Genomic DNA, 17,791 nt, shown 5'->3' with positions numbered 1-17,791 from the left:
AAAAAGGAAGTTGGGAGGGCTAGAGTAAACAAAGGTTTTTCATTACCTGACTTGTTGCCAGGAGTGAAGAGGAGCCTTCCTTCACACAGCGGGGCTCTGCTGTTGTCTCAGGGTGTGAGAGCTCCCCCTTCTGGTCCGCTGACTGTTAAATTGAGGCTTCTGTTTATTAATATTTTACACTGGCCATGTCTAAGTGGCCTCATAAAGCCTCCTCTAGCTCAGTGGTTGTGTGATTCATAAAAACTGAAAGTCTACTAAGTCTCTTATAATATAGTCCTTGAAAGTATCAATTGTAGATTTCATCATAAAATTTATAATAATTTTGATCTGCTTTTTTATTTGGATAAAGGTCATATCTGGGAGTCATATCTCCTTCTTTATTGTATGTATATAATATATAATGTGCCTATATGTGGTTTTTTTAGAGTAAAATTGAAATACTCTGATGTACAAACTGCCAGCGATGTTGCCATTCCAGAGGATTTCTCAGACTTTTCTCTTGCAAAAACAATTAGCAAAATTGAAGGGCAACTGGAAGAAGAAGGCTTACCTGATTATATAGATGATGGTATTTTTTGTGGTGTTAGTGAAGACATTGGAACAGGTAGGTCGTTTTTTGTTTATTTTTATCCTTATATCACAATTATTTAGAAAATGTAGTGATGTCTTGCATTTGTTTAATGAAATAAAATTGGTTTTGAGTCAATAATTGTTGAAAATGGATGATGGGTGACCAGGGTTTCATTGAACTCATCTCACTACTGTTGTATATGTTTGATGTTTTCCATTATAAAAAGTAAAATTAAAAAGAACTATCTGGGGAGTTCCCTTGTGGTCCAGTCGTTAGGACTTGATGCTTTTACTGACGTGGCCTTGGGTTCAATCCCAGGTCGGGGAACTAAGATCCCACAAGCCCTGTGGTGTGGCTAAAAAAAAAAAAAAGAGAGAGAAAAGAAAAAAAAAAAAAAGAACTCTCTGGTATTGGTTTCATTGACCACTTTTCAAATAAGTTAAATGCCCCATAGCTTAAAATTAAAACATTGAAATAAATTTTTAAAAACCATATTTCTTTGAATTCCTTCCATTTAATGTTACTGAATTCTCTTTATTGTGTGTTAAGTCAACACATGTTAAAGGATAAATGAATTATTGATGTAGTATCAGGTAAAATAATGAATTTTCTAATGAATATTATTTTCTTTCTTATAAATTCATTCTCTGCATACCGCTAGAAAAATAATACTTAGTCTAGATCATCAGAAACATGTTAGTTACCAGTAGTGCCTCTAAAATTGTTGAATTTATGAGGAGCCACCTATGCTATTATAAATTTAAAAAAAGACAGTCGAGTGTATATGAACAGTTAATGCTGAACTATAATTAATTGTAGGTTCAGACAAACTGCTTTAGCCTCTCTGTAATAGCAATTTCTTCACTTGAAAATGAAGCAGTTTGTATTAAATGATCACGAAGTTTACCCTTAAAATTCTCTGATTCTGTGAAAATCACAACGATTTACATGTGTAATTATTGTGCTACATGCTAGTTAGTCATAAACGCAGATTAATTCATTTATGCATTTATTACGTTTACTGACCTATCCAAGCTTTCTGGGGCTAATTGTTAGGAACGAAGGTAAGTGAAGCAAAGAGTTAACCTTCATGCCTCTGTTAAGATACCTTCAGGGATGCAATGGTCAGATGTTGGCTGTTCCTCAGTTTACAGTCACCCATAGCCTTGTTAACAAAGGTCCTCCTCCCAGTATGGGAACCAGCACAGACTACCTTAAATTACTGCTTTTATTCTTATTGCTGAATGACCTCTTTGCATCCCTGTCTTCCCTTTTCAGAATCTTTGGCCAAGGTGTCTCCCCTTTTAGGGGAGTTTTCACTTATTCCACATGATTGCCTAGAATGGCTGGGTTATGTGTGGGAGGAAACAATAAAAAAGTAGTTTAGGAGGACAGAGTGTTTTATAAGACTAAAGTTGGAGTGGGATGGTTGGGGAGGTTAATGCTGTGGACCAACAGAGACAGAGCACTCAAATCCTTGATGATACTACCGGGGTTAGAGTTGGGGAGAAAAAGAGATGCGAAAAGTCATGCTCTCCCATTGCTTCTCCCTTCTTTCCCCCTAGAGACCAACTACTGCAAACCTCACACTTTTAAGTTTATTGTTTCCCTTCTGTCCTCTGCTAACCTGGAGTTACATGAGAAGCTAGAAGGAGAGTTGAGGCTGGAAGAAGCTAGGTGGGGTTAGAGCCAACCATTGTTCATTGGCTCCATTAACACAGGGGACTTCATAAGAAGAGCTTTGAAACAGGAAGTATGTGTGGAGATTTATTGTGCTCTGTGGAATTTGTCCTAATAACTTTCAGAGGCTATTCAGAGTGTTTACTCAAGATAAGTCCCATGAGGGCAAACCTTGTCTTGTAATATCGGTATTATGCCTGGAACATAGTAGAGACTTGATGTATATCTTTTTTTTTTTTAATTTATTTATTTTTGGCTGCATTCAGTCTGCCTCTGGGCACGGGCTTTCTCTAGTTGCGGCGAGTGGGGGCTACTCTTCGTTGCAGTGCGTGGGCTTCTCATTGCAGTGGCTTCTCTCGTGGAGCACGGACTCTAGGCACGTGGCCTTCAGTAGTTGTGGCATGTGGGCTCAGTAGTTGTGGTTTGCAGACTCTAGAGCACAGGCTCAGTAGTTGTGGCACACAGGCTTAGTTGCTCCGCGGCATGTGGGATCTTCCCAGACTAGGGCTTGAACCCGTGTCCCCTGCATTGGCAGGCGGATTCTTAACCACTGTGCCACCAGGGAAGTCCTGATGTATATCTTTTTAATGAATGATTGAATGAATTATGAGTGAGTTCTAAGTTCAGTTTTTACATTATTTACTTTTATAGGCCTAAAACCCTCAGAGATTTACTGATATTATTGAATAAAGAACTTTTGATAGCAATACCAAAGGTAGATGTTCGTGAGGGGTTTGTGGGAGAAAGCTTCGGTAGTAAGGTATTAGTGCGTTTTTTTGCTTCTCAGACACGTCACTACATTTTAACATCTGTGAAATTGGAATGTGTATTACAGACAGTGGCATTTTATAATTACAATGGCTGGGATTGAAGTTGAGTTTTGCTAGACCTGTGTTTGCTTCTGCCAAACACCTGGGGGCATTACCGATCTGAGACCACTTTAAGTTCTGTTTGAGGTGTTTCGAACCACCTGGGTAAGTATGAATTCAGTCTGCAAACTTATGTGAGTACTTGGCTTGTGGTTTCGATTCTCAGGAAAAGTTTTTGTTTTTTTCTTCTTTCTTTACTTGGTTCCAGTGTAACAGTTCCTTTCTGTTGGATGGATTTTTCATTTACCTCTACATTAGGGGTATGTAGTGTCTTGAGTGTTCCCAAACAGGGATCTCCTATTAGAGAGACTATTAGACTCCCCATCTTGAGCCTTTTTTTCCCTCATAAAATAATAGTCTGTCTTACAATTGATGGCATCTTAGATTCAGTGAAAGACAATAAATATTATTATTAAATTGACACAGAAGCACAGATCAGATTTCTGAAGGCCAAACTCCATGTTATGCAGGAGGAATTGGATAATGTTGTATGTGAATGCAATAAAAAGGTAAGTTTTTAAAACCTTTCAGAATAAATGCTGTAATATTCAAAGTCATTTTAGGAGTAGTTTTCAATTTTATTTTAAAAATAGCTTCATTGAAGTATAATTCACAATTAACTTTTAAATTCAGAAATTTAAATACTGAACTTTATTCTGAGATGTTGAATTTTCACAGAGCTGAAGAATTTTAAATACTTGCCAGCAATTAGAATGCTGTGTATTAGACTTACAAGTGTAAGCTATTAAGTGCAAATAAAACATCTGTCTTCCATTTTGAGGATGAAAATAGAATGTAACTCGTTTTTCTTAGTGAAATTGGTGTAAATATCTCACCAAAGATCATACGAAGCTCTTTTATGTTTTCTGCTTTATGTTTTGATACCAAATCATGTATGTTTTTCCATATAATCTATAATTTCATAAGTATAGGAGGATGAAATTCAGGATTTAAAGTCTCAACTGAAAAATTCTGAAGGAGATTGTATGAGACAGCAGCGGACAATTAATTTGCAACAGTCTCAAACAGAAAAGTATAAAACTCTTTTTGAAGAAGCAAGCAAGAAATGTGATGGATTACAGCAACAGTTGTCTTCAGTAGAAAGGGTAATAATTTTGCTATTTTTTCCTAATCTAATGCCAAAGATGCACAAAAACATATAAGTTACATGTTTGCATAGATACCACTTTTCATTGTTTAGTTATTTTGTTAGTGTATACTAAAAACTCTTCCCCCATTATTAGGAGAGTATTTTTTAACAAGTTTATTGAGATATAATTCACAAACATCTCACCCTGTATACAATTTGGTAGCTTTTAGTGTATTCACAGAGTTGTACAACCATCACCACTCTCAAGTTTAGAGTATTTTCATCACCCAAAAAGTCACCCCATACCCTTTAGCCTCAGTACCTCTAGCCTCTTCCCCTAATCTCCTCCAGCCCTAGGCAACTTCTCATTTATTTTCTGTCTTGATAGATTTGCCTATTCTGGACATTTCTGTATATGTAGAATCATACAGTATGTGATACTTAGTAACCAACATTTTTCACTTTAAGTATTGTTTTTAGGGTTCATCAACATTGTAGCGTGCATCAGCACTCCATTGCTTTTTATAGAGTAATATTCTTTTTTATAGAGTATATGGATGTAATACATTTTATTTATCTGTTTATCAGTTGATGGACATTTGGGTTGTTTCTACTTTTGGGCTGTTTTGGATAATGCTGCTGTGAACATTCATGTACAAGTTTTTGTGTAGATATATGTTTTTGTTTTTCTTGGGTATATACCTAGGAGTAGAATTGGTAAATTATAACCTTACATTTAACCTTTTGAGGAACTGCAGGCTGTTTTCCAAACCAGCTATACCATTTTTACATTTCTACCAGCAGTATATAAGGGTTCCAATTTCTCCACATCCTACCAACACACGTTAGATTGGTGGTATCAATCCCCTGTGGATACTGAGGGATGACTCTATACAGTTCTATTATGAATTTTGACAAATGCATAGTCACATAGCCATCACCATAATTGAGATACAGAGCACTTTCATCATACCAAAAAATTTCTCTGTGAATTTAGTCAAGTCCTCTCCCTACTCCCAACCTCAGGCAACCACTGATCTGTTTTTGATTCTTATATTTTGGCCTTTTCCAGAATGTCATATAAATAGAATTACATAGTAGCTTCCTGAGTCCAATCACTTAGCATAATGCATTTGCGATTCATCCATGTTGTAGTCTGTTCCTTTTTATTGTTGACTGTAACATTGAATGGGTATTCCACATTTTGTTGACCTTCTCATCTGGAAAGAAAAATTAATTATAGTATCTAATAGTCTAAGCCTGTGGTGTCAAAAATGGTAGCCACTCATATGTGGCTATTCCAACTTGTAACGTGCTGTAAGTGTAAAACAACATCAAATTTTGAAGATTAAATACGAAAAACGATGCAAAGTCTCATTAATATTTTAATGTTTACATGTTGAAATGATAATATTTTGGATATACTGGGATAAGTGAGATACAGTAATAAAATTTATTTTAAGTATTTCTTCTTAAAGTGACTGCTAGGGAATTTAAAATTACGTACATAGTTTGTACTATGTTTCTATTGCTCTAAGAAATAAAGGCAAGTGGTCTAAGAAAAAACAAGCTGTAATATCTGGGAAACAACTGTTTTAATTTGTCACCTTACCATTTGTCATCATCCATCCAAGCTGTGGTCATGTCACTGCTCTAGTCCACATAACTTGCCTGCATCTTTGATTCTTTTCTTGTTCTTAGCTCTCATACCCAATCCTGTGTTTTCTTTCTTCTAAATGTTTTCATTCATCTCTTCTTTTCAATTCCCATTGCCACTTCTTAGTTCAGGCTATTATTATCTTACTTCTGAATCCTTCTCACTGGTTATTTTATGTCCTTTCTCTTTTTCTTATCCACGGTATTCTGTACCCTGTCAAAAGATTAATATTCTCAAAGGACCACATTGATTATAACTCTACTTTCATTTGGGCAGAAAAAGAACTAACATTTTTTGAGTGTTACCTGCCAGGTAAAACACATTTTACAAAAGGGAAACTGAGTCTGAGAGGATAAGCAAATTGCCTAAGGTCAAACAGGAATGGCAGAGCAGGATTCAAACTCTGTTTATCTGACTCTGTAAATCACGTAGACTCTTTCTCCAACTCCCCAGAATTAAATAGACTTAAACACACAGCTGTTTTAAAATCTCGTTATTTAGAATTAATATTTGAAACTTTTAGTTCACAGTGAATGTACTAGGGCATTATGATACACTGGCTAGCTGAAGATTTTTATGAAAATTTGCACTGGCTCTGAGCTTCTCAGCTTGAATTCCTATCTACCTACCAGCCAGAGAGGCATAACATAACTCTCCTGGATTATGTGAAACTCAAGATTGAATCTTTCTTGCTAATTCATTTTTTATATCTCTAGAAACAAACCTAGTGTACAGTTCACAGAAATGCAAAACAGAGCTTAAGTAGCTGCTTCTGTAAACCTGCAAAAACCAACTATTAAAACATTGTTATGTATATTAACTTATTTTAGCTGCTGATTCTAACAGATGAAGTCATTTTTAAAATATAAAAACAGAGGGCTTCCCTGGTGGCGCAGTGGTTGAGAGTCTGCCTGCCGATGTAGGGGACACTGGTTTGTGCCCCGGTCTGGGAAGATCCCACGTGCCGCGGAGCGGCTAGGCCCGTGAGCCATGGCCGCTGAGCCTGTGCGTCCGGAGCTTGTGCTCCGCAACGGGAGAGGCCACAAAGCATTCTACTCCAGCTTTGGATTTTATTTTTCTATCACTCCCCCAAATTTCCTTTGTGTCTCTACCCCATAAATCCCCAGTGTCTAATCATAGCCCCAGGCAGCCACTGATTTGCATTCTTTTACTACAGATTTGTTTTCCTTGTTATAAAATTTCGTATCGATGGATTCCTAAGTATGTACTTCTTTGCATGTGTCTTCTTCAGCATAATGTTGTTGACGTTCATCAGTGTTGTTGCTTGTTTTGTGATTCATTCCCTTGTATTGCTGAGTGGTATTTATTTATGGATTTACACATTTCATGTGTTCACCAGTTGATGGGAATTTGAGTTTTTTCCAGCTTTGGAATATAAAAAATAAAGCCACTATGAATTTTCATGTACAAGTTTTTGTGTAGATACATGTTTTTGTGTAGACACATTCAGTATCATTCATGATGTTGATTAAATACCTAGTAGTAGAACTTCTGAGTATTATATAGAGTATATGTTTAACTTTTTAAGAAACTATCAAACTATGTTCTAAAGTGATTGTACCATTTTTCATTCCCAATAGCAATGTATGAGAGTTCCAGTTACTCTATATCCTCACTTAACACTTGATATTGTCAGTCTTTTTAGTATTAGCCACTCTAGAGGGGTAGAAGTAGTATCTCAGTATAGGCTTATTTGTATTTCCCTGATAACTATTGATCTCGAGCGTGTTTTCATATGCTTATTGGCTGTTCATATATCTTCTTTTGTTAAGTGTATGTTCAAATTTTTTGCCCAATTTAAGAACATTGGGTTGTAGTAAGAGTTCTTTATGCTTCCTTATATAGTTTCTTTGCTAGAAAGAATATGTATTGTGAATAGTTTCTCCCAATCTGAATTGGCTTTTAAATTTTCTTAACAGTGTCTTTCGAAACCACACAGTGTGTGGTTTTGTGCTTTTTTCATCCTATTTGAGAAGTCTCTGCCCACGAATTTTATTAGTGTATATAAGTCTATTTGGATTTTCCATAACTTTTTGAGTCAGTTTTGGTGATTTATGTTTTTCAAGAAATTTTTCCAACTCATCTAAGTCAAATTTATTGGCATAAATTTGAACATAATATTCATGTATTATATTTTTATTTATATTTTTAATATCTGTGATAATGACCCCATTTCAGTCTTGATATTAATAATTTGTCTCTTCTCTGTTTTATTCTTAATCAGTCTAGTTACATACTTATCAATTTCATTGAACTTTTCAATGATTCAGCATTTGACTTTGTTAGTTCTTCTGTACTGTTTGTCAGTTTTCTGTTTATTGATTTCTAACCTCATCTTTAGCATTTCCTTCATACTTATTTGGGCTTAATTTGCTCTTATTTTTCAGGATTCTTAAAGCAGAAGTTTAGATAATTGATTTTCTACTTCTTTTCTCACATAAGCATTTAAAGCTATAAATTTTCTTCTAAGTGCTGCTTTATCTGCATCCCACAAAATTTGAGACTTTTTATTTTCATTAAGTTCAAAGTATTTTCTAATTTCCTTCCTGATATTTCTTTTATTTAACATCTTTATTGGTGTATAATTGCTTTACACTGGTGTGTTAGCTTCTGCCATATAACAAAGTGAATCAGCTGTATGTATACATATATCCCCATATCCGCTCCCTCTTGAGTCTCCCTCCCACCCCCCCATCCCACCCCTCTAGGTGGTCACAAAGCACCGAGCTGATCTCCCTGTGCTATGTGGCTGCTTCCCACTAGCTATCTCTTTTACATTTGGTAGTGTATATATGTCAGTGCTACTCTCACACGTCATCCCAGCTTACACGTCCCCCTCCCTGTGTCCTCAAGTCCATTCTCTAAGTCTGCGTCTTTATTTCTGTCCTGCCCCTAGGTTCATCAGGACCTTTTTTTTTTTTTTTTTTAGATTCCATATATACGTCTTAGCATACGGTTACTTCAGTCTGTATGACAGACTCTAGGTCCATCCACCTCACTACAAATAACTCAATTTCGTTTCTTTTTATGGCTGAGTAATATTCTGTTGTATATATGTGCCACATCTTCTTTATCCATTCATCTGTTGATGGACACTTAGGTTGCTTCCATGTCCTGGCTATTGTAAGTAGTGCTGCAATGAACATTGTGGTACATGAACTCTTTTGGAATTATGGTTTTCTCAGGGTATATGCCCAGTAGTGGGATTGCTGGGTCATATGGTAGTTCTATTTTTAGTTTTTAAGGAACCTCCATACTGTTCTCCATAGTGGCTGTATCAATTTACATTCCCACCAACAGTGCAAGAGGGTTCCCTTTTCTCCACACCTCTCCAGCATTTATTGTTTGTAGATTTTTTTTTTTGTAGATTTTTTTGATGATGGCCATTCTGACTGGTGTAAGGTGATACCTCACTGTAGTTTTGATTTGCATTTCTCTAATGATTAGTGATGTTGAGCATTCTTTCATGTGTTTGTTGGCAATCTGTGTATATTCTTTGGAGAAATGTTGATTTAGGTCTTCTGCCCATTTTTGGATTGGGTTGTTTGTTTTTTTGATATTGAGCTGCATGAACTGCTTGCAAATTTTGGAGATTAATCCTTTGTCAGTTGCTTCATTTGCAAATATGTTCTCCCTTTTGAGGTTGTCTTTTCATCTCATTTATGGTGAAACACTATTTTAAAAAATCTCTCATAATACTTTGTTCCAAAGTCTACTTTGTCTAACATTAGTGTAGTAATTGCAGTTTTGTTCTCAGTGTTTCTGTGAGACTATAATTATTCTACTCTTTTTTTAAAATTAATTTTTAGTGGATTATAGTTGATTTACAATGTTGTGTTAGTTTCTGCTGTACAGCAAAGTGAATCAGTTATACATATACATAAATCCATTCTTTTTTAGATTCTATTCCATATAGGTCATTACAAAGTATTGAGTAGAGTTCCCTGGGCTATATGGTAGGTTTTTCTTACTTATCTATTTTATATATACTAGTGTGTATATGTCAATCCCAATCTCCCAGTTTATCCATCCTGCCCCCTCTCCCCCTTGATAACCATAAGTTTGTTTTCTACATCTCTGACTCTATTTCTGTTTTGTAAATAGGTTCATTTGTACCATTTTTTTAGATTCCATATGTAAGCGATATCATATGATATTTGTCTTTCTCTGTCTGACTTACTTCACTCAGTATGAAAATCTCTAGGTCCATCCATGTTGCTGCAAATGGCATTATTTCGTTCTTTCTTATGGCTGAGTAATATTTCATTGTATATGTATATTACATCTTCTTTATCCATTCCTCCTTCGACAGACAGTTAGCCATGTCCTGGCTGCTGTAAATGGTGCTGCAATGAACATTGGAGTACATGTATATCTTTTCAAATTATGGTTTTCTCTGGATATATGCTCAAGAGTGGGATTGCTAGATCATATGGTAGCTCTATTTTTAATTTTTTAAGGAACCTCCATACTGTTCTCCATAGTGGATGTACTAATTTACCTTCCCACCAACTGTGTAGGAGGGTTTCCTTTTCACCATACCCTCCCCAGCATTTATTTTTGTACATTTTTTGTTGATGGCCATACTGACTGATGTGAAGTGATACCTCACTGTATTTTTGATTTGTATTTCTCTACTAATTAGTGATGTTGAGCATCTTTTCATGTACCTCTTGGCCATCTGTATGTCTTCCTTGGTGAAATGTCTGTTTATATCTGCCCATTTTCTGATTGGGTTGTTTTTTTTTTGATAATGAGCTGCATGGGCTGTTTGTTTATTTTGGAGATTAATCTTTTGTCCATCACTTCATTTGCATCCATTTTCTCCCATTCTGTGGGTTGTCTTTTCATTTTGTTTATGGTTTCCTTTGCTGTGCAAAAGATTTTTTTTTTTTTTTTTTTTTTTTTTAGCGGTTCGTGGGCCTCTCACCATTGTGGCCTCTCCCATTGCGGAGCACAGGCTCCGGACACGCAGGCTCAGCGGCCATGGCTCACGGGCCCAGCCACTCGGTGGCATGTGGGATCTTCCCAGACTGGGGTACGAACCCGTGTCCCCTGCATCGGCAGGCGGACTCTCAACCACTGCGCCACCAGGGAAGCCCCTGTGCAAAAGCTTTTAATTTTAATTAGGTCCCATTTGTTTATTTTTGGTTTTATTTTCATTACTCTAGGAGGTGAATCAAAAAAGATCTTGCTATGATTTATGTCAAAGAGTGTTCTTCCTATGTTTTCCTCTAAGAGTTTTATGGTATCCAGTCTTACATTTAGATGTTTAATCCATTTTGAGTTTATTTTTGTGTATGTTGTTAGAGAATGTTCTAATTTCATTCTTTTACATGTAGCTGTCCAGTTTTCCCAGCACCACTTATTGAAGAGACTGTCTTTTGTCCATTGTATATTCTTGCCTCTTTTGTTATAGTTTAGGAGACCATAGATGCGTGGGTTTATCTCTGGACTTTCTATCACAACTCCAACAAAGAGAGCCCCTGCTTCCCCACAGCTCCAACAGGAGTCTTGAGGTTGATTCCCATTAGTTTGTCCCCAAGCCAATTACTTTAGCTTTGCAGACTCAGCACTGGACAAGCTTTGGTCGGGTGTTGAGCTCTGGACATGGGAACAGAGGTGGGTGGGAAATGAAGTCCATCCCTCTGAGTCACATGGACTGAGAGTGGCTAAGGGTTGGGTCCCGAAAGAAGAAAAGAGGATCTATTATCTAGAAAAACAACCTTTCCTGAACCTACCATTCTTAGGAAGAAACTAGAACTTGGTCTCTTGGTACAACTCAGACCAGGTAAATGCAGGTGAAAGTATCCAACCCAGAGCGATCCATTCACCCATAATTGGAGACATCAGTCTGCAGGCTCACTCGCTTATCTCCATCATGCCATGGATAAACGATACTTTTGTGCACTGATCTTGATCTGTTGGACAAGTTCCCCCAACCTGTTGCACAACCCCAGGGTACTGCTTAGGCTAACCCTCTCCATGGGGTGTTCCCAGGAACGCAACAATCGTCCCTTGATCTATATTCCTGTTTTTGTGCTAGTACCATACTGTTTTGATTAGTGTGGCTTTGTAATATAGTCTCAAGTGAGGGAGCCTGTTTCCTACAGCCCTGTTTTCCTTTTTCAACATTGCTTTGGCGTTCGGTGTCTTTTGTGTTTCCATACAAATTTTAAAATTATTTGTTCTAATTCTGTAAAAAATGCTCTGTAAAGAATCAATGACAATGTTGATTCTTCCAATCCAAGAACATGGTATATCTCTCCATCTGTTTGTGCTATCTTTGATTTCTTTCATCAGTATCTTATAGTTTTCTGAGTACAGGTCTTTTGCCTGCTTAGGTAGGTTTATTCCTAGGTATTTTATTCTTTTGGATGCCATGGTAAATGGGATATTTTTCTTTAATTTCTCTTTCTGATCTTTCATTGTTAGTGTATAGGAGTGCCAGAGATTTCTGTGTATTAATTTTGTATCCTGCAACTTTACCGAATTCATTGATGAGCTCTAGTAGTTTTCTGGTAGTATCTTTAGGATTTTCTGTGTATAGTAACACGTCATGTGCAAACTGACAGTTTTAATTCTTCTTTTCCAATTTGAATTCCTTTTGTTTCTTCTTCTTCTCTGATTGCCGTGGCTAGGACTTCCAAAATTGGAATAAAAGTGGTTGAAAGTGGACATCCTTGTCTTGTTCCTGATCTTGTTGAATAAAAGTGGTGAGAGTGGACATCCTTTTCTTGTTCCTGATCTCAGAGGAAATGCTTCCAGATTTTCACTGTTAAGACTGATGTTTGTGTGGATTTGTCATATATGGCCTTTATTATGTTGAGGTAGGTTCCCTCTGTGCCCACTTTCTAGAGATTTTTTCATCATAAATGTGTGTTGAATTTTGTCAAAAGCTTTCTCTGCATCTATTGAGATGATCATATTGTTTTTATTCTTCAGTTTGTTAATGTGGTATACCTCATTGATTGATTTACATATGTTGACGAATCCTTACATCCCTGGAATAAACCCCACTTGATCATGGTGTATGATCCTTTTAATGTGCTGTTGGATTCTGTTTGCTAGTATTTTGTTGAGGATTTTTGCATCTATGTTCATCAGTGATATTGGCCTATAGTTTTCTTTCTTTGTGACATCCTTGTCTGGTTTTGGTATCAGGGTGATGGTGGCCTCATAGAATGAGCTTGAGAATGTTTCTTCCTCTGCCATTTTTTGGGAGAGTTTCAGAAGGATTGGTGTTAACTCTTCTTTAAATGTTTGATAGAGTTTGCCTGTGAAGCCATCTGGTCCTGGACTTTTGTTTGTTGGAAGATTTTTAATCACAGTTTCAATTTCAGTAGTTGAGATTGATTTGTTTATGTTTTCTATTTCTTCCGGGTTCAGTCTTGGAAGGTTGTTCTTGGAAGGTTGTACCTTCTCAGAATTTGTCCATTTCTTCTAGGTTGTCCATTTTATTGGCGTATAGTTGCTTGTAGTAGTCTTTTGTGATAGTTTGTATTTCTGTCATGTCCGTTGTAACTTCTTTTTTATTCTACTTTTTTTGATTTGGGTCCTCTCCCTTTTTTTCTTAATGAATCTGGCTAAAGGTTTATCAATTTGGTTTATCTTTTCAAAGAACCAGCTTTTAGTTTCATTGATCTTTGCTATTGTTTTTTTTCCTTTCTGTTTCATTGATTTCTGCTCTGATCTTTCTGATTTTCCTTTTACTAACTTTAGGTTTTGTTTGTTCTTCTTTCTCTAGTTGCTTTAGTTGGTTTATTTGAGATTTTTCTTGTTTCCTGAGGTAGGATTGTATTGTGATAAACTTCCCTCTTAGAACTGCTTTTGCTGTGTCCCATAGGTTTTGGATTATTGTGTTTTCGTTGTCATTGCCTCTAGATATTTTTTATTTCCTTTTTGATTTTTTCAGTGATCAATTGGTTGTTTAGTAACGTATTGTTTAGCATCCATGTGTTTGTGTTTTTTACAGTTTTTTTCCTCTAATTGATTTCTAATCTCAAAGCATTGTGGTCAGAAAAGATGCTTGATATGATTTCAGTTTTCTTAAATTTACCGCGGCTTGATTTGTGGCCCATGATGTGCTCTATCCTGGATAATGTTCCATGTGTACTTGAGAAGAAGTGTATTCTGCTGCTTTTGGATGGAATGACCTATAAATATCAATTAAATCTATCTGGTCTAATGTGTCACTTAAGGCTTGTGTTTTCCTTATTAATTTTCTGTCTGGATGATCTGTCCACTTGTATAACTGGTGTGTTAAAGTCCCCCACTGTGAATGTGTTACTGTCGATTTCCACTTCTAAGGCTGTTAGCATTTGCCTTGTATATCGATGTGCTCGTATGTTGAATGCATAGATATTTACAATTGTTATATTTTCTTCCTGGATTGATCCTTTGGTCATTATGTAGTGTCCTTCCTTGTCTCTTGTAACAGTCTTTAATTTAAAGTCTATTTTGTCTCATATGAGTATTGCTACTTCCGCTTTCTTTTGATTTCCATTTGCTTGGAATATCTTTTTTCCATCCCCTTACTTTCAGTCTGTATGTTTCCCTAGAGTTGAAGTGGGTCTCTTATAGATAGCATGTTTACGGGTCTTGTTTTTGTATGTATTCAGCTAGTCTGTGTCTTTTGGTTGGAGCATTTAATCCATTTACATTTAAGGTAATTATCGATATATATGTTCCTATTGCCAGTTTCTTAATTGTTGTGGGGTTTTTTTGTTTTTTTGTGTGTTTTTTTTGCAGTACGCGGGCCTCTCACTGTTGTGGCCTCTCCCGTTGCAGAGCACAGGCTCCAGACATGCAGGTTCATCGGCCATGGCTCACGGGCCTAGCTGCTCCGCGGCATGTGGGATCTTCCCGGACCGGGGCACGAACCCATGTCCCCTGCATCGGCAGGCAGACTCTCAGCCACTGTGCCACCAGGGAAACCCTGTGGGTTTGTTTTCGTAGGTCATTTTTTCTTCCCTTCCTCTTTTGTTCTTTTCTCTTGTGGTTTGATGACCATCTTTAGTGTTGTGTTTACGTTTCTGTTCCTTTTTTGTGTGTGCATCTATTGTAGTTTTGGGTTTGCTATTCCCATGAGGTTTTGATATAGCAGTCTATATATGTATAAGGTTGTTTTAAGTTGCTGGTCTCTTTCCCCCCTAGAGAAGTTCCTTTAGCATTTATTGTAAAGCTGGTTTGGTGGTGCTGAATTCTCTTAGCTTTTGCTTGTCTGTAAAGCTTTTGATTTCTCTGTCGAATCTGAATGAGAACCTTGCTGGGTAGTGTATTCTTGGTTGTAGGTTTTTCCCTTTCATTGCTTTAAGTATATCGTGCCACTCCCTTCAGACCTGCACAGTTTCTGCTGAAAAATCAATTGTTATCTTATGGGAATTCTCTTGTATGTTAAATGTTGCTTTTCTCTTGTTACTTTCAATATTTTTTCTTTGTCTTTAATTTTTGTCAGTTTGATTCATATGTGTCTCAGCATGTTCCTCCTTGGGTTCATCTTGTATGTGATTATCTGCACTTCCTGGAGTTGAATGATTGTTTACATTCTCATGTTAGGGAAGTTTCAGCTATAATATCTTCAGATATTTTCTCAGACCCTTTTTCTTTCTCTTCTCCTTCTGGAATCCTATAATGCAAATATTGGTGCATTTAATATTGTCCCAGAGGTCTCTGATACTGTCCTCATTTCTTTTCATTCTTTTTTCTTTGTTCTATGGCAGTGATTTCCACCATTCTGTCTTCCAGGTCACTTATTCATTCTTCTTCCTCAATTATTCTCCTGTGATTCCTTCTAGTGTATTTTTTATTTCAGTTATTGTATTGTTCATCTCTGTTTGTTGTTTAACTCTTCTAGCTCTTTGTTAAGCATTTCTTGTATATTTTTGATCTGTGCCTCCATTCTTTTTCCGAGATTTTGGATCATCCTTACTATCATTACTCTGAATTCTTTTTCAGGTAGATTGCCTGTCTCCTCTTCATTTAGTTGTTCTTGTGGGTTTTTATCTTGTTCCTTCGTTTGCAACATATTTCTCTGTCATTTCATTTTCTAACTTTTTATGTATGGGGTCTCCTTTCCACAGGCTGCAGGATCATAGTTCTGCTTGCTTTTGGTGTCTGTCCCCTGGTGGGTGAGGTTGGCCCAGGGGCTCCTGCAAGCTTACTGGTGGGAGGGACTGGTGCCTGCCGTTTGATGGGTGGAGCTGGGTGGGTCTTTTCTCTCTGGTGTGCAGGGCCGTGTCAAGGGGTGTGTTTTGAGGTGGCTGTGAGCTCAGTACGACTTTAGGCAGCCTTTCTTCTGATGGGTGGGGCTGTGTTCCTATCCTGATGGTTGTTTGGCCTGAGGCTTCCCAGCACTGGAGCCTGCAGGTTGTGGGGTAGGGCTGGGTCATGGTGCCAAAACATGGACCTTCAGGAGAGCTCACTCTGATCAGTATCCCTGCGGCGTCTGCTGTCAGTGTCCTTGCCCTCACAGTGAGCTATAGTTGACCTTTGCCCCTCCAGGAGACCCTCAAAGACCCCTAGCTAGGTGTAGCCATGTTCCTTTGGAGATACTGCTTTATGCTGGGTCCCAGCGCACACGAGATCTTGTGTGCACCCTCCAAGAGTGGAATCTCTTTTTTCTCCAGCCCTGTGGAGCTCCTGCACTCAAGCACTGCTGGCGTTGAAGCCTAAATGCTCTGGGCAGTTCTTCTGCCAAATGCCAGACCCTCAGACTATCTTGTAGGGCCATTTTATGTGGGAACATCCCTGTGTAGCCTGCGTTTTTTAATATTTTTTGGTGTGAGGGCTGTTTTTAGTATGGATGTCTGCCACCTCTTTCCTCGCTGTATGTTGGCCATTGTCCCCTTTATAGGAGGTGTGACTGATGTTGTGGTGACCAGAACCTGCACTGGATATTGAGCAGAGCCTGCCCTTTGCTCTGTGGTTGTCACTGCCGTGTCAGAAGTGGGGTCTGCTCCAAAGTTGTTGGATTAGAGACCCCAGATCTGTTTCTTAGCTGTGTTTCTGGTCTGTGGTGTGAGGTTGGAGGGATTGGAGCACTCACATTGGGAGGGAAGCCACTGAGTATTCCTCCTCTGGAGCTGTTCACCTGTGGTGTGCTCTGTTATGTCACCTTTCACCTGTTGTTCAAGCTGTCATATTACACTGTTGTTGGCGCTGCTCTCAGCTCCACCTTAACTGTGGGTATGCCGGCAGTTGGCCTGGTGTCTCTCAGACGTTGTTTCCACCAGACCACCAGTGTAGATCCACTGAAGTCAGGTCCCAGGTTTGCAGTAATCATGGATCTGGACCCTCGGTGGGTGCTCTGGGGGCAACTCAGACTCTGGCCTGGCCCGACCCCCATGAGTATGTGCCTGCATAGTCTACAGCAGCTAAAGGTAGACCTGTCTTGGCTGCGGGAGCGCTCGTCGTCCATTTAGATGTTCCGTAGCCACTGAGTTTACAGTCAGTCGCAGTGGTGTCAATTTATGGTTTGCCCAGCTGCGAGGAGAGATTTCAGCTTTTCTTCATTAGTTGCACAGCCCCTGGGGCTCAGCTGTGGTTTCAGCTCCACCTCTGCATGTGGGCCACCCACAGGGGTCTGTTTCCGAGGCTGCTCCGGAGTACACGAGTCCGCCCTGGTGAGGAGGGGCATGGAGGTGGTGGCAGCTGGGGTCACTGGAGCCCTGGTGGGGACAGGGCACACAGGGGATCCAGCAGCTGCAGGCTCAAGAGAGCCAGCGCCAGCGGGGGCCCTTCCTAGTGCATGGGGAGGCAGGAGCTGGCACGTGGGGAGAGAGGCTGCAAATGGCCCCGCCCCTTGTGTGTCACTCAACAGTGGCTCTTCGCTTCTGTGGAGGTCTGCACTTCTTCCACAAGCATTCCCAGTTGTGGATTTCCTCACTCCTGTCCTCTCAGGC

The 17,791-nt window shown here is 38.5% G+C and overlaps 1 protein-coding gene across 2 annotated transcripts in view; it reads left to right on the top strand.

Annotated features, from left to right (window-relative positions):
- Positions 1-17,791, top strand: part of TEX9 (testis expressed 9) — a 216,290-nt gene that overhangs the window by 163,268 nt on the left and 35,231 nt on the right. For both annotated transcript variants that reach the window (XM_060294225.1, XM_030878773.2), the window contains 3 exons: positions 426-604; positions 3,547-3,629; positions 4,053-4,226. In XM_060294225.1, the coding sequence (XP_060150208.1) occupies positions 426-604; positions 3,547-3,629; positions 4,053-4,226 (436 nt within the window). The remainder of the gene's footprint in view (positions 1-425; positions 605-3,546; positions 3,630-4,052; positions 4,227-17,791) is intronic.

The sequence above is a fragment of the Globicephala melas genome, chromosome 2 (assembly GCF_963455315.2).
Source record: "Globicephala melas chromosome 2, mGloMel1.2, whole genome shotgun sequence".
In the NCBI taxonomy this organism is placed as follows: Eukaryota; Metazoa; Chordata; class Mammalia; order Artiodactyla; family Delphinidae; genus Globicephala; species Globicephala melas.
Note: the sequence above shows the minus strand (reverse complement) of the source record. Positions and strands in the feature narration are given on the sequence as shown.